This window comes from Chelonoidis abingdonii, chromosome 14, assembly GCF_003597395.2.
Source record: "Chelonoidis abingdonii isolate Lonesome George chromosome 14, CheloAbing_2.0, whole genome shotgun sequence".
In the NCBI taxonomy this organism is placed as follows: domain Eukaryota; kingdom Metazoa; phylum Chordata; order Testudines; family Testudinidae; genus Chelonoidis; species Chelonoidis abingdonii.
The window spans coordinates 20,195,392-20,220,067 of NC_133782.1; the positions used below are offsets into that span (position 1 = coordinate 20,195,392).

General features: G+C 45.8%; 1 protein-coding gene across 1 annotated transcript in view; it reads right to left on the reverse strand.

Moving 5' to 3' along the window:
- Positions 1-24,676, reverse strand: part of RIMS4 (regulating synaptic membrane exocytosis 4) — an 82,879-nt gene that overhangs the window by 8,839 nt on the left and 49,364 nt on the right. Inside the window, exons 2-5 of the mRNA XM_032767377.2 lie at positions 19,882-20,023; positions 1,674-1,786; positions 883-984; positions 484-623 (exon numbers count right to left, since the gene is read on the reverse strand). Of these exons, the coding sequence (XP_032623268.1) occupies positions 484-623; positions 883-984; positions 1,674-1,786; positions 19,882-20,023 (497 nt within the window). The remainder of the gene's footprint in view (positions 1-483; positions 624-882; positions 985-1,673; positions 1,787-19,881; positions 20,024-24,676) is intronic.

Genomic DNA, 24,676 nt, shown 5'->3' on the forward strand with positions numbered 1-24,676 from the left:
GGGGGGAAGAGGGGGGGGGGGGGGGGTCAGATAGAGGCAGGGGCCAGTCCATGCCTGGCTGTTTGGGGAGGCACAGCCTCCCCTAACTGGCCCTCCATACAATTTCTGAAACCCGATGCGGCCCTCAGGTCAAAAAGTTTGCCCACCGGTAGATAAACAACAAAAACAAGCTGCATTCCATGATTCTTTAGCTATCGCAGGTACTTTGTACCTGGTAATAGAGAAAAATGGGCATTTTATCAGTACAGCCATATGCCAATGGTAACCCAACAGGGTTTTAAATCAGAACCTATTTGAATAGGAGCACATTTTTCCTCTGTGTTTGTCAAATCCAGATTGAGTGCATTTGGTACAATAAGTTATTGATTCATAAACATGTCCCATTACTGTTAATGACTCTGATTCCTTAAACTCCATATATTTTGGAGGAGGCTGAGTGCAGAGAGGGGAAGACATCTCATTTCTTCTCCAAGGTGCTCTTACCTGTAATACTTTGCCTTGTGGGCTCTCCGCAAACAGTAACACCTGGTTGTAGAGGGGGTCTAATGATTTTCGAGCCACTTTTGTCTTCTTTTTTGCAATGCACACTCCATTTTCTAGTAGATATGCCTTGATGTAAGCAGCTGAAAAAAAAAATGTATGGTCAGCTAGAATCATAATGGTTCATGTTAGAAATGGGAGGATAAAACTTCTCAAATATTATGAAAGAGGTGTTTTCAGCAAAGGATTTTCTATCCAGCTGTATTTTCAAGCAAAGCACATACTGTATGTGCTCCAAGCTGGGCCAGGAGGCAGAGTCAATATTCTACCTGTCCTCAAGTGCTCCAGGTGGAAGGGATGCAGTGGGCTCTGAGTCACTTCAAACAGGCTGAAACACGCTACCTGGAAGGGTTTTGGAGCCGGGTTTGGGGGTCAGTCCTCGTGCCTGAATGATATCCACTTCTAGCTGTCCATTTCGCTCCTGTAAACCAATTTCCACATCTCCTATATAACAAACCAGAAATGATTGAAGAGAATCAGAGAGCAGGAAGGCTTTTACATAACACATCTGACTGTTAAACTGTTTCAAAAAAAAAACAAAAAAAAAAACAAACAACAACAACTCATGTCATGCACTGGTGACAACTGCAAGAAAAATGTTGGCCTAAAGTGCCTATTTCCCTCCTGCATTACTCCAGTACAGCGGTAGAGGGGGGTAACTCTGGGGCAATTCAAGCCCACATTTCCAAAAGTGATCTCTTATGGTCTCCTAACCCCAGCTGTGGAGACTCAGGCTGGTGCCATCTAATCTCTAATCCCCCCAGAATTAGAGGCCACTTTGGAAAATGCAGTTGTGATGCACCACAAGAAAATTCTTAGAGCATTTGTGTGCTTCAGCGCATTGGAGAAACGCGAAGCTGCCCAAGATGCATTTAGAGAATGCCCATTTTGGCCTGACCTTGCCTTTCATATTTGAAGTCTGTCGAAGGGACAGGTAATGCTGCAAGTTACATAGCATTAACTAGAACAGGATGACACAAATCAAGAAAATCTAACGGACAAGCACATTTTATGCAACTGAGAACAGGGTTTGGGGCATGGGAAGAGAAGTGCTGGGCAGGTTAGTGGGTGGCTCATGGGAGTGGTACATACAGTACTCATTTTAAACTGATCTCTGCCTTTCTGTTCCTTACCCATAGAGGTGGTGGCCAAGGTCTGACGACCAACAAATTGTGCAGGACCCATGCTCCCCAAGAAGTCACTAAACTGCCCAGCAGATGCCAGATGGACTCCACTGAAATTCAAGCTGCAAAATAAATTGATTTTGGCAAATCATTATTTCAGTACTTCAAAGCAACCTGCTCAGTTAACAGTCTGCTTTAATATATGCCTGAAATGACCAGCTATCTTACACAGACCTCTTCCTTTCAGAACTCATTGATTTCCATGCAGTCTAGTTACACATGATGCAATTAAAGTCCCCTTCCCCCCCATCTAATGGTGCTGGAGTAGTTAGCTGTGATTACAATATTTCTTTATCTATAAATTAATCGCCTAGGATGGAAAAAAAAAGTCAACTTTCCTCTCCCTGGTTCAGGTGCTTCCCATCACCCTTTCCCTGCAGGATTAAAGCTGAGCAGTATCTGGGGTGGCCTGTTATTTAGTGCCTGGTAGTTGTTCCTCCTTCCCCCTTTTTTAAAAACAAAACAAGGACAATAGTGCTTTGGGGTGGGAGGGATTTCAAAGTGATTGTGCTCAGGTGAGGGATGCCAAACTGAGAAACCTCTCCCCCTCCTGGAATATGCATCTTTCCTGACCCACAGGGACCCCATCTAAGGGTGGGAGTAGTACATTTTGCATTCTGTATCAACTGCTTTTGCAGCCTGGCAGCATCCAGCATGTTCCCTGAGTAGTTTTCATTCAGCAAAGAATCTAAAATGATCATGAAGACTAATCCTGCATCCCATGATGAATATGCAGGACATACAGACTGTACCTTCAAACCGTGGTGGGGGATACAGCACTGCAGCAGAAATAATATGGAGCTGTTCGGAATGCAGGCTTGTGATATGAACCCATTTGCAAGGCACCTATGGCCTTGTCTGCTTTGGGGTTTTAGCCCCTGGTGTAGCTACATGGGTGCAAACCTACAGTGTAGATGTGGGGCACACAAGTGTAAGCTGTGCCAGTGCAAATCCCAGTTTACACTGGTGCGCTGCATTTACAATAGGGGCTTGTGCCAGTGCAGCTACACAACTGCCTAAAAAGCCCTTGTAGACAAGGCTTGAATTGTGTCCCATAGGTTCCTAGTCTGTTTATACATATGATTGGCCCAGCTTTTGACACATCTTCCCCATGGAAGCTGCTACACGTGAATCCTAAGTGTAATTATGAGTCCTCTGTAGTCATGTCCCCACAGACACATTTCATAGCTTCTTAAAATTGGGTCCTTAAAACAAACCTGTAATAAGGGTCAAATGTTCACTAACTCTCAGTCTCAAATCAGTACAAATGAATTTTGCAAAATGGTAGCTAACTTACACTAACACAGGGGTTGGTGAGGAGCTCTGCTTGGCCGCGTGGCAGGGGGAAAGACATTAGACCCATGAATGTACTATCTAGTCAGCCGCAACTACTTTTATTAGCTATCCACAAGCCCAGCATCAGCTCACTGCATATAATTATTTCCCGGCATGAGTAGCAAACCTGCCCAAAGAAATCAGAGAGAGCTGTCAAGATTGGGGCTCGGGCTGGGCTCTCGAGTAACTAAAGGACCATCACACATTAAAGGCCAGATTTTCAGAAAAGCTCAACAAGTTGGGTTCTGGGTTCTATGGAAAATCTAGCTAGAAGTGTCATAATGGGAGCTGCTGGGTGCTGAGCACCTGAAAATCCAACTCTGAGCGCTTTCAAAATTCAGCCCAGTGCAAAACACCCACAGATCTGCATTAAGTGGAGCACAAGCTTGGGGGAAAACCCTCTGCACAGGGGTCAATTTCCCCCCAAGTCTCCTTGAATTAAGAGTTTTCACCACGTGTCTGCTGGTTGTGCAATAGTTCCAGGTGGTATTTCCAAACAAGCCTCACATGGAATGATCTATAATCAGCACTAATTGCAGACAATGCTGATGCTTTTGCTTTATTTTGGATTCAGCTGCTGAAGTCTACATCACTGATTCTTCAGCTGAGAGAGGCACCTTCCCACTGAAGCATGCTATCCTGTGCAGGAAGGTGTTAAGTACTGGCTGCAGTATATTAATGCTATGCTATATTCCCACTTCCTGGCTTTCTTCTTCCCACTCTGCTGGAGGATAGAGTCTGTCTGCTGTGCTCTGAGGCAGCACTTTCCCAAATTAGTGCTGCTGGGAGCAGAGGAACAGGACAGATATACTGAATGTGAGATGGAGCCCTGGAGAAGGGACCTTTGAGTGCAGTCCTGCACAGAGACAGTGTTTACTACTCAGGGCCACCTCCAGGCACCAGCCCAGCAAGCAGCTGCTTGGGGAGGCCAACGGGGAGGGGCGGCACGTCCAGGCCTTCAGCGGCAAGTCCCTCGCTCCCTCTCGGAGTGAAGGACCTGCTGCCTAATTGCCGCTGAAGACTGAAGCGGTGGCGGTAGAGCTGCAGATTGCGATCGCAGCTTCCCCCCCCCCCCCCACACACACTCCTTTTTGCTGCTTGGGGCGGCAAAAACCCTGGAGCTGGCCCTGTTACTACTGGAAGTAGTGAGTGGCTGGTGTGGGTGGAAGGGCCAAAACTGAATAAGTAGCATTGTGACCAGTGCATGTGGGTCACAGCACACTCAGGTCATGATGGAGGGGCTGTGAAGCCAAAACTATGGGGCACTGTGCCCCTCCCCCCCCCGCACCAGGTCACAATACCACTCAGTCTCGTTTGGCCCTGTCATCCTGTCATGACAGAGAGCTGCAGGGCCAAACCTCAAAGGACAGTAGGGTGGCCAGTGCTGTTTCTCCTTGTCACTACCAGAGAACCAGCTCCTGTGCCAGCTCTCCCCACCAGGGGCCTGCCTGGCCTAACCCCACTTCCAGCAGTCAGAATCCCCTCTGCTCCACCCCCAGAGCTTGCTTAGTGACAGCTTCAAGCCCTGCTACAAGTGCAGGGAGCTGCGGTGAGTGCCTGCACGGGGGAGCTGGCCAGGAAAGGGGCAGGAGGGTGCCATAGGGAGAAAGACATGAGAGGGTTTTGCCTAGGGCTGAGGGATGGGGCTCTGTGGGTGATTCCATTTTGTTTCCTTGCACTGAGCTGGAGTTTTGTTGAAGAAACTCAGAGCCAGAATCCCTTGAGGCACCTTGCATCGGGCACGCCATGTGAAAAAATTGCTGAGGGTGCCCCTGTGAGCAGCCCTGTGGCTGTAAAACTTGCAGTGCAGAGATTTCCCCTCTCCAGATGAGGCACGTGGGTTGTGGGGGGGGAGGGGGATCAGCATCCTTGCTTCTCTTGCTTTAGCTATTGTTCCCACCACTGGGCGTTCCTCCAGGATTGCCCAGCAACTATGTCCTGCATGCTGCCATCTCTCCCGCAGCTGGAATCCACACGGGTCCCCAGTCACTGCCTGTTCCCACGGTGGTCTTCCCTGGCCATTGTCCCCACCCACTCCACGCAATCTGGGACTGCTTCAGGTCCACGCAGCCCTAGCCTATGCCTATGGTGCTGCACCTGGGTTTCAGCCACCCCCTCTTGCCTTGTCAAAAGGCAACTGCCACTGGAGGTGGGGAGTGGGGAACTGAGTAACTACATGGGTGCGAATGAGGCCCCACCATGCTCAAGCTGCTGGTGGTACATCCCACGGAAGCCAGCGTGGCTACCCACAGTAGTGAGGCACCATGCTTGGTGTTCACACTCAGGCTAGTTAGTGAGAACTTCGTAAGAGCACTTCTGTCCCCATGGGCATTGGCAATAATCCTGGGACAAAACAATAGTTCCTACCTAGAAAAGTACTATGCAGCCTCAAGCAAAGCCACAACTTCTGCCTGGGGACAGGAGAGGAGAGGAAAATAAAGCTGTTTAGAAAGTTAGCAAGCCTGAGAAGAAAGATCTGCAACAAGGCCTGAGCTAGATCCGCTAAAAGTCAGCTTGATGTATTGTATGTGCCACAGTGCTTATAAAGCAGCTTGGGAAGCTGCACTGGCATCTGAAGGAAGCCACTGGGCTCTTCTGGCAGAAAGTTAGGTGGAGTAAGTGAGAACAAATTGTTTCCTTTGCCATAGTTCAGATCAAATGACAGCTCTTGGGAAGACATGCCACAGATGCCATACTTAGCAATGGATGCACAGTCCCACTGCTCTCAGGGGAGACTCATCACTTGGAGCTGTCAAACTGAGGGCTGTGAAGCACCCATGGACAGTTTAGCAGAAGACCTACCCCTGGCAGGGGGTTGGCCGCCGCCTGAGTGATCTATTCTAGAGTCCAAACTCAGGTACTGCGGCAGACTTTGAGATGCATCCGTATCCTGGGTCAATACAAGTTTCTCTTTGGAACTTGCAGTGTGGTTCTGAAACCTGCAGGACTGAACCAAAGCACTTCTGAAAGATCCCTCATTTCCTCCTTCTGAAAAACGGACAGCAGCCCCAGAACAGCTCAAGTGTGACTATTCACTCATCACTCTGGTCTTTCAAACTCAGGCTGGCTGTTCCTGAGAGTTCTCCCCCTGCTGTTTGCTGCTTCACAGTATACAGGGCGCTCAGCAGCTGACTTTCCTGCCAGTCCTTTGAAGAAATTCATCTGTTTCTCTCCAACTGCCCTTGATTCAGCAATAATCTTTCCAATTGAATTCTCAGGTTGGGAGCATTGGCAGAGAGACACGGTTTACAAATAGGCCAGCCTCACACAAAAGAGGCAGCTCCATCTTGGGTTACAGCCAGCAGATGGTTTTCACGCACACTGGGGTGAGTCTGAAAAGGCTTTATTATCCCATCGCTGAGTATGCCTCAGCTCTGGCCTCATTTCCTTTCCTCTCAAATCAAGCACAGCGGATATGGAGAAGAGTCACTTTTCTTCTGAAACCCTCTACCCTACTGTTATAGTGGGTATGTCTACACTACGGGATTATTCCGATTTTACATAAACCGGTTTTGTAAAACAGATTGTATAAAGTCGAGTGCACGAGGCCACACAAGGCACAATAATTCGGTGGTGTACGTACATGGTCCGAGGCAAGCGTCGATTTCTGGAGCGTTGCACTGTGGGTAGCTATCCCGTAGCTATCCCATAGTTCCCGCAGTCTCCCCCGCCCACTGGAATTCTGGGTTGAGTCCCCAATGCATGATGGTGCAAAAACAGTGTCACGGGTGATTCTGGGTAAATGTCGTCACTCATTCCTTCCTCCATGAAAGCAACGGCAGACAATCATTTTGTGCCCTTTTTCCCTGGATTGCCCTGGCAGACACCATAGCACGGCAACCATGGAGCCCGTTCAGGTTTTTTTTTTTGTTGTTTTTTTTTGTTTTGTTTTTTTTTTTACTGTCACCGTATGTCTATTGGATGTTGCTAACAGATGCGGTACTGCAGCGCTACACAGCAGCATTCATTTGCCTTTGCAAGATAGCAGAGACGGTTATCAGTTGTTCTGTACTGTCTGTCATGCCACTGTAAATTGGCGATGAGATGACGGTTATCAGTCGTTCTGTACCATCTGCTGCTGTCATGGGTGCCCCTGGCTGAGGTCGGCCGCAGGCGCAAAGACAAAAATGGGAATGACTCCCCGAGTCCATCCCTCCTTTATGGTATATCTAAAAATAGAGTCAGTCCTGCCTAGAATATGGTGCAAGTGTACTAGAGAACCAGTGTACCAGAGAACCAGAGAGCACAGCCGCTCCGTGTCAGATCCCGCAGAAATGATGAGCTACATGCCATTCTAGGGGGTGCCCCTGCAACAACCCCACCCGTTGCTTCCCTGCTTCCCCAACCCTCCTGGGCTACCGTGGCAAGTGTCCCCCCATTTATGTGAGAAGTAATAAAGAATGCGGATATAGAAACACTGACTTGTAGTGAGATGACATGAGTGGGGAGGGAAGCCTCCCAGCTGCTATGATAAGTCCAGGGCAGGGCGGCGCGCCATTTAGGTGGCCTAGGCAACCGCATAGGGCGCCAAGCGATTATTGGGGCGGCATTTTGCCGGAGGGGGAGGGGGCGGCAGGCCAGCCCGGTTGACCTGCCACAGTCGTGCCTGCATGAGTCCTTGGTCCGACGCACGGCTCGGTGACTCCCACAGCAGACGAGCTGTGGCAGCTCCACCGGGGAGCCACGGACCAGCTGCGGGGCGGGAAATGGCCACGCCTATGCGGCAAAAAACTACTACGCCGGTCCTGAGTCCCGGCAGGAACATTAAACGGGCGGGGGAGAGAGCCCAGCATCCCGTCTGCTATGAAGTCCAGGCAGTACAGAATTTCTCCTTCACAGGAAAGGGAGGGCTGATGGAAGCTCAAGCGCCCCAGTTGCTGATGATGAAGACGGAGTTACCACTTTCTTACCATCTATCTGGGAATGTTTTCAGGAGTCATTCCTATTTTTACCCAGGCGCACCAGCCGACCCTCACCTGGGGCCAGCCCGAGCACTCACGGGTGATGAGTGACAACGGATATCACGTCATATGGAACATCGTCTGCCACGCGAGGGAGGAGGGGAGGGAATTGGCTTGTCACTGCCGCAGCATCCGTCTACCAGCAGTGTGCGTAGAACTTAGGTGACATTAAAAAATATAAGAAACGATTTTTTTCCCTTTTCTTTCACGGGGGAAAGTGGTAAATGTAACAAGATATACCCTGCAACCGCCCCCAGACAATGCTGTGTGACCTACAGGCATTGGGAGCTCAGACACAGAATGCAAATACTTTTCGGAGACTGCTGGGGACTGTGGGATAGCTGGATCATCAGTACACCCCTCCCTCCCCCATGAGCATCCATTTGATTCTTTGGCTTTCGCTGTTACGACTTGTCACGCAGTCACTGTGTTAGCCTGGAGAATTTTTCAACATGCATTGCATTTCGTCTTCTGGAACGGAGCTCTGAGTGAAAGATTTTGTCTCCCCAGATCAGATCCAGTATATCCCGTACGGGTTTCCCCCCCCCCCATGCTGAGAGCTCTTTTCGGATTTGGGAACTGCATCGCACCCCGTGCTGATCAGAGCTCACGCTGAGCAAACAGGAAATGAAATTCAAAGTTGCGGGGCTTTTCTGTCTACCTGGCCAGTGCCTCTGAGTTCAGATTGCTGTCCAGAGCGGTCACAATAGGTGCACTCTTGGATACGCCAGAGTCAATACCATCGATTTGCGGCCACACTACCCTAATCCGATATGGTAATACCGATTTCAGCGCTTCTCCTCTTGTCAGGGAGGAGTACGGAAATCGTTTAAAGAGCCCTTTATATTGATATAAGGGCCTTGTTGTGTGGACAGGTGCAGCATTAATCGGTTTCACGCTGCTAAAATCAGTTTAAACGCGTGTGTAGACCAGGCCAATCTCTCCTTCCTCAGTCTGTGACATATAAGCTAATGGGGCTGTGTTTAATTAACCGTAACTTTTCTTTTCAGCGTATTTCCCATACAGTTTAGAAAATGAACTCATGGTGTTCTTTTGTTTCCATCAATATCTTCAAATTCAAATGCTATTTGACAAATACCCTCCACCTTAGATAGAGAAAAAGCCACAAATCAGCTCTGACACATAATGTGCTTTTTCTCTCCAATCCCAACAAAAAGCTGCTAAAAATAGATGCCAGAAATAGGAGGTAGCATTTCTCATTGGATTTGCAAAGTGACTGCTATAACTAGTGAAAGCCCTGGGACCAGACAAGCAGGGCTGTTGCTGCAGTACTAGCTCACGCTGCAAAATAACACATGCAAAGATTGGTTTCAGATAGCAGCCGTGTTAGTCTGTATCCACAAAAAGAACACGGAGTACTTGTGCACCTTGAGACTAACAACATTTATTCAGCATGAGCTTTCGTGAACTACAGCTCACTTCTTCGGATGCACCAGAATGGAACACACAGACAGGAGATACATACATACATAAACACTAAACCCAGAAACTATCCTTGCAACAAGGCCCGATGCCAGCTCTGTCCACATATGTATTCAAGTGACACCATCACTAATCAATCAGCCACGCCATCAGGGGCTTGTTCCACCTGCACATCTACCAACGTGATAATATGCCATCATGTGCCAGCAATGCCCCTCTACCATGTACATTGGCCAAACCGGACAGTCTCTACGCAAAAGAAATGGACACAAGTCTGACATCATGGAATCATAACATCAAAAACAGGTGGGAGAAACACTTCAACCTCTCTACCACTCAGTGATAGACATGAAGTGGCAATTTTGCAACAAAAACTTCAAAAACAGATCCAAAGAGAGACTGTTGGAATTCGAAAATTAATATGCAAATTAGATACAATTAACTCAGGCCTAAACAGAGACTGGGAATGGTTGAATCATTACACTAATTGAATCTATTTCCCTATGTTAAGTTCTCCTCACACCTTCTATGGGTCATCTTAGTTATCATTTCAAAAGTTTTTTTCTCCTGCTGATGATAGCTCATCTCAATTGATTAGACTCTTCCTGTTGGTATGTATACTTCCACCTTTTCATGTTCTCTGTATGTATAAATATCTCCTGTCTGTGTGTTCCATTCTATGCATCCGAAGAAGTGAACTGTAGCTCACGAAAGCTCATGCTGAAATAAATTTGTTAGTCTCTAAGGTGCCACAAGTACTCCTGTTCTACATGCTGACAAATGTTACCTGACAATCTTTGCATTTTCACAAGATTGGCAGACAGCCTTTAGACAACCAAGTGCAGGAGCTGAATCCAGCTGCATCCCAGCTGGCTGAATAGAAAAAGGAATCCATTTCTTTGCCACAGTCCTCTGCTCCCATTTACACTGATAGAACCCTTTTGTCATGGTGGCATTTTAATGAAATTAGGGCTGATGGATTTTTCACACGGAACTTGACTCCTTCACTGAAGGCTCTTTTGTACAGCACTGGGGAGGACCTATTCTGTATGATCAGGGGAGATCAAAGGGCAGCCCTGCTCAGTTTGACCCACGGCTGCAGTAATCTTCAACAGAGAGGTGTAGACCAGAGAGACAAGCAGAACAAACCATGGCCGTGCATATGACAATACCATGGCTGTTACTGGGTACTGATCCTGGAGCATTCAACACCACAAGCACAAGCCCCTACCACTTGGGCTAATGGAGTAGACCAGTGGTTTTCAACCTTTTTTCATTTATGGACGCCTAAAATATTAGAATAGAAGTGTGGATCCCTTTGGAAATCTTAGACATAGTCTGCAGACCACAGGTTGAAAACCACTGGCAAAGACCGTTATCAGAGGGGTAGCCATGTTAGTCTGTATCCACAGAAACAATGAGGAGTCCGGTGGCACTGTTAAGACGAACAGATTTATTTGGGCATAAGCTTTTGTGGGTAAAAGAACCCACTTGTCGCTCAGTGGTTTGAGCACTGGCCTGCTAAACCCAGGGGTGTGAGTTCAATCCTTGAGGGCCCCTTAGGGATCTGGGGCAAAAATCAGTACTTGGTCCTGCTAGTGAAGGCAGGGGGCTGGACTTGATGACCTTTCAAGGTCCCTTCCAGTTCTAGGAGATTGAGATATCTCCAATTATTTTATTTATTTATTTTTGGAGTAGACAGCTAAGCTGGATTTATTGTTGAATTGTAAATGGCAGGCTATTACAGTTGCTGCTACTACCCACTAGAGGGAGACAAGATCACAGATACAGGCTTAGTTTATTAGACTTCTAATGCAATGCACCATGTTAATCCAAACAGCCATGCAGTGTTAATATTCTGGCAGACAGATTTGAAAAGATGTTAGGTATGCAATGTACTGGGAAAATATGTATTTAATTACCCTTGTTGGGTTAGCAAATGGAGTAATTACGTGTGCAAGTGATGTACTTCTGGAGGTATATTTGTAAGAACTCAGATGTGCAAAATTACATGATTTGTGCACACAATCCTAATAATTGTGAGAACAAATTAAGCCTGTATTCACATATTTAGTTATACACCTTATGACTTTAGAAGTTTGCCCGGTACTTTCTGCAGGCTGCATGCCTATCTTGAAGATTGGCGAATCTGAAACCTGTCCTATTTAGTGCAGTGTAGGTATGGCTTAAAAGGCCCCAGGCCAGTTGTTGATGCAGTGCCAGTGGCTCATCACCTGCCCCTGTGTTCACCCGATGTTGTGCATAGCCCAGCAAATGCCATTGCTAGTTTTTATGCCCTTCACTGCCAAAAGAGACAATTCCTTCTTTGCTGGACCATCTCCCTTTAAATATATTCAAATTCCTGAGCTGCTTTTTCAAAGTCTGTTTGGGAACAGATAGTGGTTTGAACAGTTAGGTGGACAATGCCAATGTCAATAATGAATGGTTCGAAGAAAATCCAGAGCACCAGAGCTTATCGCCTCTGTCCCGCGTTCAGCCATGCTCTTCCTCTCCTCAGCCCAGCGCATGGCGTGTTATGCATTAAGTATGCAGAGCTCCTTCCAGCACAGCCAGCTTTGGAAAGACACATCATTAATTTCTTTTCTTGTCCCTGTGGAGTTTGTGACCTCTTTTCACATCTATTTTTAAATCACTTCTGGGATCTTGTTCACCTGGTGCTGTCATTAAGTTATAAAAAAGCTGGCACTTGCACTCTTACAGTTCACATACTCTGGGCTCTTTCTTTCCAACTTCCACCCCGTTTGGTGAGTCCTGACTCTGAGTATCAGTGTCCATTGGAATATACCATTCTCCTCTCTTCACAGTTGAGCCTCCCTAACTCTCTTTTTAGACACTTGTTTTGCCTTTGGTGAAACTCAGAACAACCTGGCGGGTGCTCTAAATCAGTGGTTCTCAACCAGGGGTACGTGTACCCCTGGGGATGCGCAGATATCTTCCAGGGGCTACATCAGCTCATCTCGATATTTGCCTAGTTTTACAACAGGCTACATAAAAGCACCAGTGAAGTCAGCACAAACTAAAATTTTATACAAGGTCTTATTTATACTGCTCTATATACTGTACACTGAAATGTAAGTACAATATTTATATTCCAATTGATTTATTTTATAAATCTACGGTAAAGATGAGAAAGTCAGCAATTTTTCAGCAGTAGTCCGCTGTGACGCTTTTGTATTTTTATGTCTGATTTTGTAAGCAAGTAGTTTTTGAGTGAGGAGAAACTTGGGGGATGTAAGACAAATCAGACTCCTGAAAGGGATAGAGTAGCCTGGAAAGGTTGAGAGCCATGGCTCTAAATTGTGCCAGCTTGCACTGACCTATTAATGGCAGGCACTCACCACCGGAGGACCCTGTTGCAGCCTGGTGCGGAACTTCAGTTATGTCTCTGCCTCAGTTTCCTCTTATAGTCTATCAATAACTTCAACGAGGTTTGTAGATAGTGAACCATGCCCCTTCAGGGTCTTGCTTATTTAATCAACAGCCAAACATGGTATGCAAACAAGCCTTCAATCCAGCATCCTAGCTGGAGGGTTCAGGTATTCTTAGTCAAACAGCCCCAACTGAGTCCTCCTTTGTACTCCTTCCAGGGTTTTCATGTGTAAGATTCGCACAACCCAAGACCATCTTCTGGAGTCAGGCCTCCTGCCTTCAGGAAGGGTTCCTTCCCTGGACTCTGCAGCTCTTCCCTGGAGCAGCGCGTAGTTCCCCAACAACCTGGTCCTCATGCCTCTGTCAGTAAAGTCCTTCTGCTGTGGCTGAGCCTCCTGCTAAGGTTTTGCCCCGCATAGCTCTATTGGGACCTTTCCTAGATCCCTTTTTCTAGTGAGCTCTCCAAACAGCTCCCCTGAGAAGTCCCTCTCCTCTAGAGCTTTCTCTGTGTTCTGGGGCCTCCTGACTGAATCCTCCTGAGCCTTTTACTAGGCTCAGATGTTCCATACCTGATTAAGTGCCTCCTGGCCACTCAGGCAACAATCCACAGGTGGGTCTGGGCTGGCTCATTCTCCTTAGCTGAGCCTGTCACAGGTAGGGTGGGTGTCTGACCCCTTCAGTGGGCCCCGTGTTACCCTGTAACATGGCCCTACATCGGCAGTTATGCTACCACAAAAGAGCTGCAGCAAGTCTTTTCCTGCCCCGTGTAGGGTCCTGGAGTAGAGCCATTGTGCCAGAGAGCCCCCCAATGATGGGGGTATTCTGTAACAGCATGGCAGTCCCACACCAGTGGGTCCATGCCAGGTTCCACCCACTGCAGTAAAAGGGTCTGTATCATGCTGTGCAGTCAGGGCTTCCACCCTCCAGCTCATGAGGTCTGTCCCAACTCTTTCCAACCATGTAAATCAAATGACTCAGTGAGCTCTGTAGGATCAGAATATCTGGCCTGAATTTAAAACCAACAGAAAGGAAGTGCCTTGCATAATGACAGGTTTCATAGTGGCAGCCGTGTTAGTCTATAGCCCACGAAAGCTCATGCTCAAATAAATTTGTTAGTCTCTAAGGTGCCACAAGTACTCCTGGTTTGTTTGTTTTTTTTAAAGAGAGGAAGTGATTCTCCATTACCTTACACCTGGTTCACACAGGTGGAACTGGGTTAACTTCAGTGAAGTTACACAGCCACAGCATATTCAGACAAAGGCTATTTTCACTCTTCTGTAATTTTCATGGATTCATTAACACACTACAAGCAACAGGCTACTTGTGATCAACTCAAACTTGTCAACTGTCTGAAATGGGCCACTCATTACCACTTCAAAAGTTATTTTTCCTCCCTTGGTATCCTGCTGTTAATTGAATTGTCTTGTCAGACTAACGTCACACTTGGTAAGGCAACTCCCATCCTTTCATGTATTTATACCTGCTCCTGTATTTTCCACTCCATGCATCTGATGAAGTGGGTTCTAGCCCATGAAAGCTTATGCCCAAATAATTTTGTTAGTCTCTAAGGTGCCACAAGGACTCTTCGTTATTTAAACATGAAAACATTACTCAGAGATACTACAGTCAGTGTTTTCCACTAGGGGGTTAGGATTCCAATATTTCTCACAGCCTAAAAGGGAATGTCTCAAACCATATATTTTTTAAGGCTCCTCCATTGTTTTGTATGCAGTATGAAATATAAAAGAGAACTTCTGAAATGGCATGTGTTCAGAGACAGGATGCTGCAAGGATCAGAAACGATCATTTCCTAAAGAAACATTTCCCCCCCCGCCACACACACACACACACACACACACACACACTAAACTGTCAGTAATAAGTGAGTTGCCTGAATGTGACCACACTACAGAATAAATGCAGCAGATATCCTTTTATGACACAGGTCATCCCTCTCTTTCTGTCTTCATACACTATAAGAAGCATGTGTAGCTGTCTCTCTCAGGGAAAGATGGTAAATTTCCTGTAAGACTGAGAATGCTGCTACTTCAGCATATTCAGATTGAAGGTGTGGAAGATTTCAGAGGTTCCAACCAGCCTCCCAGTTTCCATGAAACAGAAATGTCCTGTGTAATAATTGGGCATCCCAGCTGTTCATAGGCATAGTTTAATTTCTATATTTGAGCAGGGAGCTCCAGTCAGGTCAATGGGGCTATGCATTGGGAAGGCAAATTCCATGGCCTGCCCGAGGTTTGCAGGGTTTTTTTGTTTGTTTGATTGGTTGGTTTGGGGGGCGGAGGCAACACCCCATCTGCTCCCAAACTATGCCCATGGTTCTGTGTAATAATCTAGCTCATTTTTAAGGCATCCCAGCATTCAGATTTTATAATCTCTATCTAGTTTAGTGACCAGCTGAATATCTGTCAGCTCAGCAGGATGCAGAATCTCTTTGTTTAGGTTGTAGTATTTAACCCAAACTATCTCATTTTAAATGTTGACAGCACACAGTGGACATTATTAGTCAGTTGCATGCCTGAATTGCTACAAGAGACTAATACTTTGGAACATGTCCAGTTAGGCAGCATGAATCCTGTTTCTTCCCTGGGAACCTTCACTTCACCTATCTGTCCTAAGGTTTTCCATAAAACCCATCACCGTACTGTCTTGAAGTAATGACACCGCTCTGTTTAGGCGTCTCTATTTAGCTATGCAACATTCTTTGCTATTTGAGCCCTATGCCAGCTCTTCCACAAGCTCTGCTGACGCATTTCTAGCTTTGATCTATCGCCCCCTCCCCACCAACTACCCTAGTACTTTCTGCAGCAAAGCTTTCTAGCAGCATGATGTACTAGCTACTTTTCTGTAACAGTGTTCTCCATTGGTATTGCAAGTTCCTTCTGTTCTATTATTTTTGGCCATGTTAACAACGTTATCAAAAGTTTTTCAGTGAAATATGCACAAGAGACCTCTCCCACCCCCACCTTATTAGGCAAGCTCCTAGTAGCCCACCACAAAGTAGCCTCAAACATACTGGATTCCAATCTACTCTGACTACATTACAAAGTTACATCTATTAAGCAACTGAAATTTTCCAGTTCCTTGAGTGGTTGCTTGGGATAGGTTTCCCTGTCATTGTACATCTGGATATATAGCTTTCAGAGATACGTTCTCTCAATACCACATTTGTCAAAACTTTAAAGAGAAGACATGGCAAATGACAAGGTGTCCTTGCTGGACTGGCTTGCTAATTTCCTCACATATTACACAATCACTCTTCTGCACCTTCACTAGTCACCACCTGCTGAGCTCTTCTGGGAAGAGGAAATCACCTTTGCTTCCTGCAGTCTAATCATCCCAGCAGTAATTAGCAAAAACAAGGCCTACAAGCACCACACATTATAGCCTCTGGCCACTGGCAATCTTTTGTTCCAGGGCTGTGTCCCCTCACATAGTATTTAAAAAAATAAATGGCTGGCAGGAAGTTATGTAACAGTCCCTGCAGGGGCGCTGGAACAATTTGTATAGTGGGGGTGCTGAGAGTCAGTGAACCAAACTGTAAACCCTGTCTATAATGGAATCCACTTCAAGGTAGAGAGTGATGCAGCACCCTCCACCCCAACACCCCTAGAGTTCCAGCACCTATGAGTCCCTGTTTCCCTCCTGAATGTCGTGTAACATCATTTTGTTCAGAGGGAGCAAAACTCCGGTACGACAGAGCTTGAGCAGAGTCAAGATAAGGCATGGAGAGACTAGGCTCAAACCTGAATTTCTTTGCTCCTTGTTAAACTATCAGATGTATGTTTGTAAGTTCCACACACAAGCCAAATTCTGATCCATTTGCTCATGACACTGTATGCTGGGCGCATACTGAAACAGATAACTCTCCTCCTTCCAGACCTTTTCAAATACCTATTTTTGAAAATTTCTCTTGAAAATTATTTCAAAGTACTTATTGGTAACAGCACAACTACCGTGCTGCAAAAAGATTAAATAAGTGAGTTTTTTTTCATATAACAAAGCTTAAAGAGCGCCATTATAAAGGCTCTGGTAAGCACCTCTTTTTTAGACCCAACAGCGCTTTAAGATAACCGTATTCTTATATAATACAACTTTAAATGAAATCATCTGGATTTCACACACAGTGAGAGTCACACTTAATCCCCACTATAAACTAGGTCATTTAGAATTTTACACAAAGGAAAATTCTACCATTGTAATTCTACTGGATCTGAAATGAGATGAGTACAACTCTTGCTAGCCACGCACCCAATTAATTAAATATATGCAAAATGAGCCATCAATCTATTTTTTAAAAGCATGTATAACTCCAAATTACTGGGAGCAGAGATTCTGTTCCCTCCTTCGGAAAAAAGAAAACTCCAGAGCTTTACCTGCGGACTGAAAGGTACTGAGGATTAATGGGCTGTCGTTAAGGGCTTGGCTACATTGGCACTTTACAGCACTGCAACTTTCGCGCTCAGGGGTGTGAAAAAACACCCCCCTGAGCGCTGCAAGATGCAGCGCTGTAAAGTGTCAGTGTAATCAGGGCGGCAGCGCTGGGAGCGCGGCTCCCAGCGCTGCACTCTACACCTGTAAGGGATGTGGTTTACAAGCAGCGCTGGGAGAGCTCTCTCCCAGCACTCCGGCTCTGACTATACTCATACTTCAAAGCGCTGCCGAGGCAGCACTTTGAAATTTCTAATGTAGCCAAGCCCTAAGAGATCTTCCAGGAAGTCCTCCCCTCATGGAGGATTACAGAAAATACACTCCGAGTTTCCAAAGCAAGCACTTTTGGAGAATGGGCCTAGAACCTCCTGGAAAGAATTTGCATACTGATGTACGACTTGAAATATTGGCGCAATCTTATCTTGTTAAAGATTGGTTTGTTAAAGGCCTTAGGCTAACACTGTCTCTGTCCTCATTACGTCTGTAGCAGTAAGAAACCAAGCACTAAAAAGAAAACCCTGCCAGATCTATTGTGGTCACATGAATCTCCTTTTCTCATGTTGTAATTGTGTTCTGTAGGCTGCGAGAGAGGCAAAAATGGATTTGGTTTAACAGAGTCTAAATTTCTGGTTCTCTAAACAACTCCCCAAACGTGTCTCTTCTTTGCTAAGAATAAGAACGCTAAAAATAATCCAAAATCCCAACATGTTTCTAGCACATACAGCCCTATGGGCTCTTTGTGCTCTCAAACCTGTTTGTTAGTCACTGGTGCTTCTGACAGATAATTGCAGATACCTGGGGGGATTCTCAAGGAGTTCAATTAACTGAGCTGAGGAAAAAAAGCACACAACAAACATTTATCGCCCTTTCCAGAGGAGTATGGGGAGGACTATCCCATGCCTAGCAGAGCCCTCTAGAACATTATGACTTCTTATTGGAGAAAAAATGGTTATAACAGGAATTTTATAGCAGCTTTAACAAATATGTGAGGTTGCAGGAGAGGATTTATTTTCCTAGACCAAGCTTATAGTTGTGTGTTATTTTCCTTTGCACATGCAGCACACCACAGCACAATGGCATTTACTGAGGTACAATATTTTCATTGGAAGAGGCTTCTGTTTCTTTACCAATGCCTGGCCATGGCTGCATGGCTATGCAATAATACCGCACAGATGTCCCAAAGGATTGTACAGCCTTCTTGAGAGGCCAAACTGCATAAATGTAAAGGAAAGAATCCTGCCCTGCAGGGAAAGCAGATTCTCAGCCTGCATTGCCAAGGGACAGGGCTTAATCTCTAATCCTCCGAGTCTGGGGTGAAGGTAGAACTCAGAGTGGCAGGGCTGTGGGAATATGGCAGGATATTTCCCTGAAGGAAGGTCCTCACAGAGGAGATAAACGACACCACAGGTTTGGAGTGACAGGATTTCTGCCTCAGAGACAGCTAATTATTTCTGCCCTGGATGCAGAGCTGTGTAGTGTTCCCACTGTTATCCTTGTTGATATATCAAAGGAAAGTTTCGTTTTCCCTTAAAATAGTTACTTTTGTCATCACACAGTTTTAATTATTATTTATTTTAGAGAGCCTTTGTTCTACACAGGCACATAGATAGTTCAGTGATGGATTCATTAGGAATGCCAGGAATGAATGGACAGATAGAACAGAAAGACAGAAGCCACAGCTGGCAGTTAATACTTGCTCCCAATTCAGACTTCATTAGTACATCTAAACAGAACATAAGGAGAGTTTAGTTACATGCTGTGAACTTGTGAAGTCAGTTACTGCTCTTGCAGCCATGTGCACAGAATCTGAGGTAACAAGGCCCCCTTCTTACTGCAGAAGAGTTTTCCCAAAAAGATTCTCTTGGAAGGCACCTGCATAGAAAGTGATCATCTCCACACATTGCCTCAACCATGCAAAAACAAAATCAGGATTTCAAGCAACTCAGATCCCCAAAATTTTGGCCTGTGTTTTCTATGCTTCAAGATTTGTACTGTCACAAAGCTGCAAGGCCCAAATCCAGTGTATCATGCTCTTGCTGGTCTGCAGGCCCAGAAAGTTTTCTAAATATATCACCCGAAGACAATAACTCGGACACCAAAAGTTTAAAACTTCCAAGAGTATAACATGTATTTAATTATTTACTAGAGATTATCTTGCTAGATATGTCCCTTCCATCCCTTGACATAATCATTTTCTCCCCCCCCCCCCCCCCCCGAGTTTGTGGTAGAAGATAGACATCAGAAATGTAACACATTATAAACATCAACACTTGTAATCTTATTTACCATAACCACCTCAGAGAGTTTTCTTTTAAAGGCAAATCTGTAATGAGTGATGGGTATCCTCTTCAGTTCAAAGACTCATGAGCATACTAAAAGAAGTGTGTAAATGACAAAACTACTTGCAAACCTTGCAGGGAAAGAACTGCTCTGTTCTGACTCAGAGTAACTGAATTCCCTGCCAATGCACCTACAGCATGTGTAAGTCAGACAAATGTATCATTTATCATGAAAAAAGAAATAGGTTTAGGGGGAATGGAGCATTCCAGAAGTGATTATCCAACTGGCCCCTGCTAACTTACTTTCCTTCAGATCCATAGCTGTTCATACTGTCTTCAATGGATTCGTGGCTGGCTTGACGGACCGTCCGGCTTGGCATTTCAACAGCCAGACCAGTTTCTGTGCTCCGCTGGATAGCACCTTTTAGTCTCCGGCCATCCCCGTCTACAAACAAGAGAGACAACACAGGCAATCAGCTATTGTTCTGAGCATGCATGGTAACACTGCAGAATAACAATCGAATAGAACCAAGGGAAGGCCTTTCAGAGAATTACTCCTGGAATCCAGAAACCACCCTGCACTTCGTTCTTTTCCTATTTTGTCACGCTCAAACCTGTAGCTCTCACCTTTGTTCATAACGGGCCTGATGTTCAAACAAGCTCGATACCCAGTTGGGCATTCAAAATGCAAATGTAATTGCTAGCCTACTTTGAGCATGCAAATCAGATAATGGAAAGCATGCACGCGCACACACAGATGTACACAGCCAAACTATGTGTGGTCTTGCCCAATTAGTATGCACACTGCACAATTATGAGCAGAGATTAGGTATTAAATAGTGGATCTAATGTGTTTGAAAATCTGCCCCACTGTTTCAAGTTGTGAGGAATGCAGAGGAATCATAGTGCCAGGACAGTAACAGAAGGATCAGAGGGGAGAGAAGGGGCTGTACAGGACTAGAAACACTGTGAAGGAGAGAACAATTGAGGCACAAGCAATAAGAGAGACCATAACGGCATCTCCAAAATGGCTTCCCAATGCAGGACATTCAGAGGGGTTTTAAACAGCAGAAAAGCCCATAGCAAGGGCTACTACGTTCACACACGCCCTCAGCTCAGCTCGGGTGGGAATCCGAATCTGGTGATTATCTTTTCCTCTTGGGGTTAATCTTCAAAGCTCTGAAATTAACAGCTGCTATTTGCATCCTTCTCTTTAGCAGTCTGCATTTCTTAGAATGAATTATGTTATATAATGAATATATAATGAACACCATTAACATTAATTGCTTTTGCTGTGGTTAGGTAGCTAACAAGTTTCTGCCACATACAATGCTTATCCTGAAATATCGATGTCGGCTGCAAGTTCTCTGAATGAGTTGGAATGTGGGAATCTTTTTAAAGGTGCCCCCCCATAAACCCGTATAAGAATGTTCTGGATGTTAACACTCAGGTAGTAGATGTGACCCACCAGACTGCTTTGGTATTCCTATTGAACACTGAACGATGGCAGAGTCCAATGTCCTCTACCAGCTCTGGGCACCATTTTCCTAGGTGCGACCAAAATGCTTGCAAGTATTCAAAAGTCAACTTACCCTGAGATAGCTGCACATTGCTAAGTGGCATCACTTCCAGAAGCACCCCAACTTTACGAAGAGTACTTCTGTACATGAAATGAACCGGTTCAAGACAACATCAGCCCTCGAAGTACCAGTTTTAGGGTACTGAGAATTCTCAAAACATGGAAGAGGATGGGGCCCTCACAGTCACTTCAGAAGCTCTGAGAGCTCAGTCTGTACACGTGGAAAGTATTGTGTTAATCTTTCCTATGTGTATAGCAAGCTGCTTGGCGTGGGAATGGTTTTCTCTGATTCTCTGTGTGAATGGGCATTTCCCAGAAATTGCTGGCCAATTAGCAGGGCCCCTGCCCCATGCTTCGTTTGAAATTAACACTGATAGGTTAACACTAGGGCAAGGCATCTTCTATTAACTTAGCTAAAAAGCCCCCTTTCTCTGCACTACCCTGAGGTTTCCAACTGAGTAAACATTTAGGCCAAAAGGCATTCTGCACCAGCTGCTGTCCACATGTACAGTACCATATGCAGGCATCAGACAGTTTGCATGTTTCGGTTAATGTTAAATACAGTTTGTATTGTTTGTGTGCCCAGAGCAATATGAGAGGCACATCATATGAATCAGAAAGTCAAACAAACAAACAAACAAACATACATTACAAAAACAACGGTTATCCAAGTCAAAAGCTTCAGACAACACAAATATTCAGACTTCAGTGAAAGAAAAGCCCAATGCGATGGCCTAATCTAGTCCCAGCTACTGCAGGATTATTCCCAATGGCGTATTTTCTAGTGCTTTGTCCAGCCTTGTTCTAAATGTCCTCAGCCCAGAACACCCCTCCTTCACTGTAATGTTATGTGTTCCGATAGTCTAATTTCTTCCTTAATTTCATTTTGTTCCCCCCTAGTTATACCCTTTCTACCATCCTCAACAATTCCCCTCCCGCTCCTTGCTATGCATACACCCTCAAAATACTCAGATCCATCCTCTGTTTAGTTGCATATTCAGTTCTTTCCTCATAAAATCAACCTGAGTCAATAATAATAAACCAGCATTGAAAAATGTTTAAGTGCCTAACCATGAAACATCTGCTTTCAAGATCATCTGATTTTCCTACTGTAACTGGAGATGGCCAGGGAATGAAATACTCAAGTTACCATATATCTGCTGTTAACAACAAACTAATAGAGGCTTGTGGTGTGGGCAGGCATTTGGCATCCTAAGGTACCTGCCTGGGACAGTGCACTGCCTTTGTCTGACAGATTTTTCAGGCCCAACACTAAGGTTTTGCCATACAGCAAAAGAGCGCAAAATACAGGGAATGCAGGACACACTCCTGCATTGGAGTGGAGATTGTCCACTCCAATGGACAATTGGAGATTGTCTCTCACTTCCAGCTGGCACTGGATACATTCTGCTGCAGCAGAACACACAGCCACACATCTGCTGGCCTCCAGAGCTGCCTGCTGCATCTCCTTGGCTGTCCATTTAAATGTGGGATTCAGGAGCAGGGGAAGGGATGACCACCACCTGGGAGCCCTGAGCCCTTATGCTTCACTAAAAGGTACCACCCACAGGGACTTAACTAGAGGAGCTTCAGAGCCCTGATTGGGCCGGGTGTATTATTTAAACCAGAAAGACACAGGAAGTTGTCTGTGCAGCAAAGTTGATGCTGGCTTGCTGCTGCTACAGACCCTGCCATGTGCTACCTGACTCCCCTACTGTGTCCCCGGTTCCTGACTTTGGCCTTGCCCCTGCTCCCGATTCCTGCCCTTAGCCTTGTTCCAGTCCCTGAGCCGTTGCCTTAGCTTCCAACTGCTCCAGCTCTAACCCCAGGCTATGGCTCTTTGGCTTCTGATGCTACACTGACCCTTGGTTTCGGCTCCTGTTTCCTGTCTGACCCCATCTCCAACTTTTGGCTCCGACACCTGGCTCTTCACGTCAGATAGGCCCATTGCATCTGGCTCCCGAATATAACGCTGACCACCCAGCCAGACCACCCACGTCCTGGTCATTGGTACCCCTCTTCCACAGACCCAGACAATTTACACAACCCCTCCCACCATCCCCGGGTCCCAGCGGGAGTGGAATGGATCAATTGGACCCCTCTCTGTCCCATGGGGTGCTGGGATCTCAAAAGCAGGTTACCCATCTCCAGGCAGATCACCAGGAACTATGGGCCCAAGTGACACAGCTGGCAGCCGAGACAGACATGAGCGGACAAGCTCCTTGCTAAGAATGCTGTGCTTCAGATGTGGCTTTCTGTATCACACCCTGAACTGTGCGGACTTCTGTTGCTGCTTTGCTTGTGAGCGTACTTCTACAGGGGCCTCATCATCAGTCTGTCACGGGAAACGTTAGACAAGGCGTGCAACGGAATGTGACAGCCCAATACTAACTGACCGGGATGACTTCCTACAGGTGTTCTCCATGATATTTGATACCTGCTCAAGAGAACTTACCCTTTGAAAAAACAATAGAAATGTAGGGCTGGAAGGGACTTCAAGAGGTCATCTAATCCAGCCCTCTGTGCTGAAGCAGGATTAACCATGCGTTCCATCCTTGACCAACCCTGATCAGCGTTTGTCTAACCCATTTTGAAAAAATGCCAAGGCTGGAGCTTCTAGAACAATTTACCTGAGGAGGTTGTAGTGCTTAACTAACCATATAAAGTTAGAAAGTTTCTCCTAATATCCAACCAAAATCTCCTTTGCTACATACTAAGCCAATTACTTCTTGTCCTATCCTCGGTGTACAGAGAGAACAACTGATCACGGTCCTCTTTATAAGAAGTGTCACAGAAGCATCATGGACAAACAGAACATTCTGCATGAGAAGGTGGAAGAGAAATAGTAAATAACAATAATAATAATGTTTAGCACTTATATTTCATCTTTACATGTTCAAAGCTCTTCACAGTCACCCAGCAGTGACTCCCACTGGCCAATAAAGAAGCAGCACAGATGGGGTCTGACAGGACTCTGAGCCAGTCCTCCCTGAGCCCAAGTACTGTATCCGAAAGGTAGGAGTGTTAAAAGCTCCTTTGGAAGACCTGTAAAATGAAGAGTATAATGGTACCACTTGGATGGGGATGTTGCCTGGCAAAATAATTTCTCTTCATTTATTTGTTAGTGCTCTCTGGAAAGAGTACAGTGAGCTTTGATCTTTCCTGCCATGTCTGTGGAAGATTTACTCTCTGCACCTTTTCTAATAAAGCAATAAAGTTGCCAGTGCAGTGTGTTGCTAAAAAACAGATTCTGGTTTGGAAAGATGAACCATGTTGCCTGGGCACAGCATTTCTCTTCATCAGCTGGTAAATATCTTGTGCACAGAGCACTGTACCTGGCAGACAGTCCAGCAGTGGACTAGAGAGAGTGAAAAGTGGCTGCCTGGATAAAGCAGCGCACAGATCATCAGACACTTCTAAGCATTCTCTCTCTTCAATGTATTTGCAGCGGTCAACTCCAATAAAAGCCAGCTCTTCTCAAGAATGGTGTAACAAGATTAGCAGTTCTGACTACCTTTA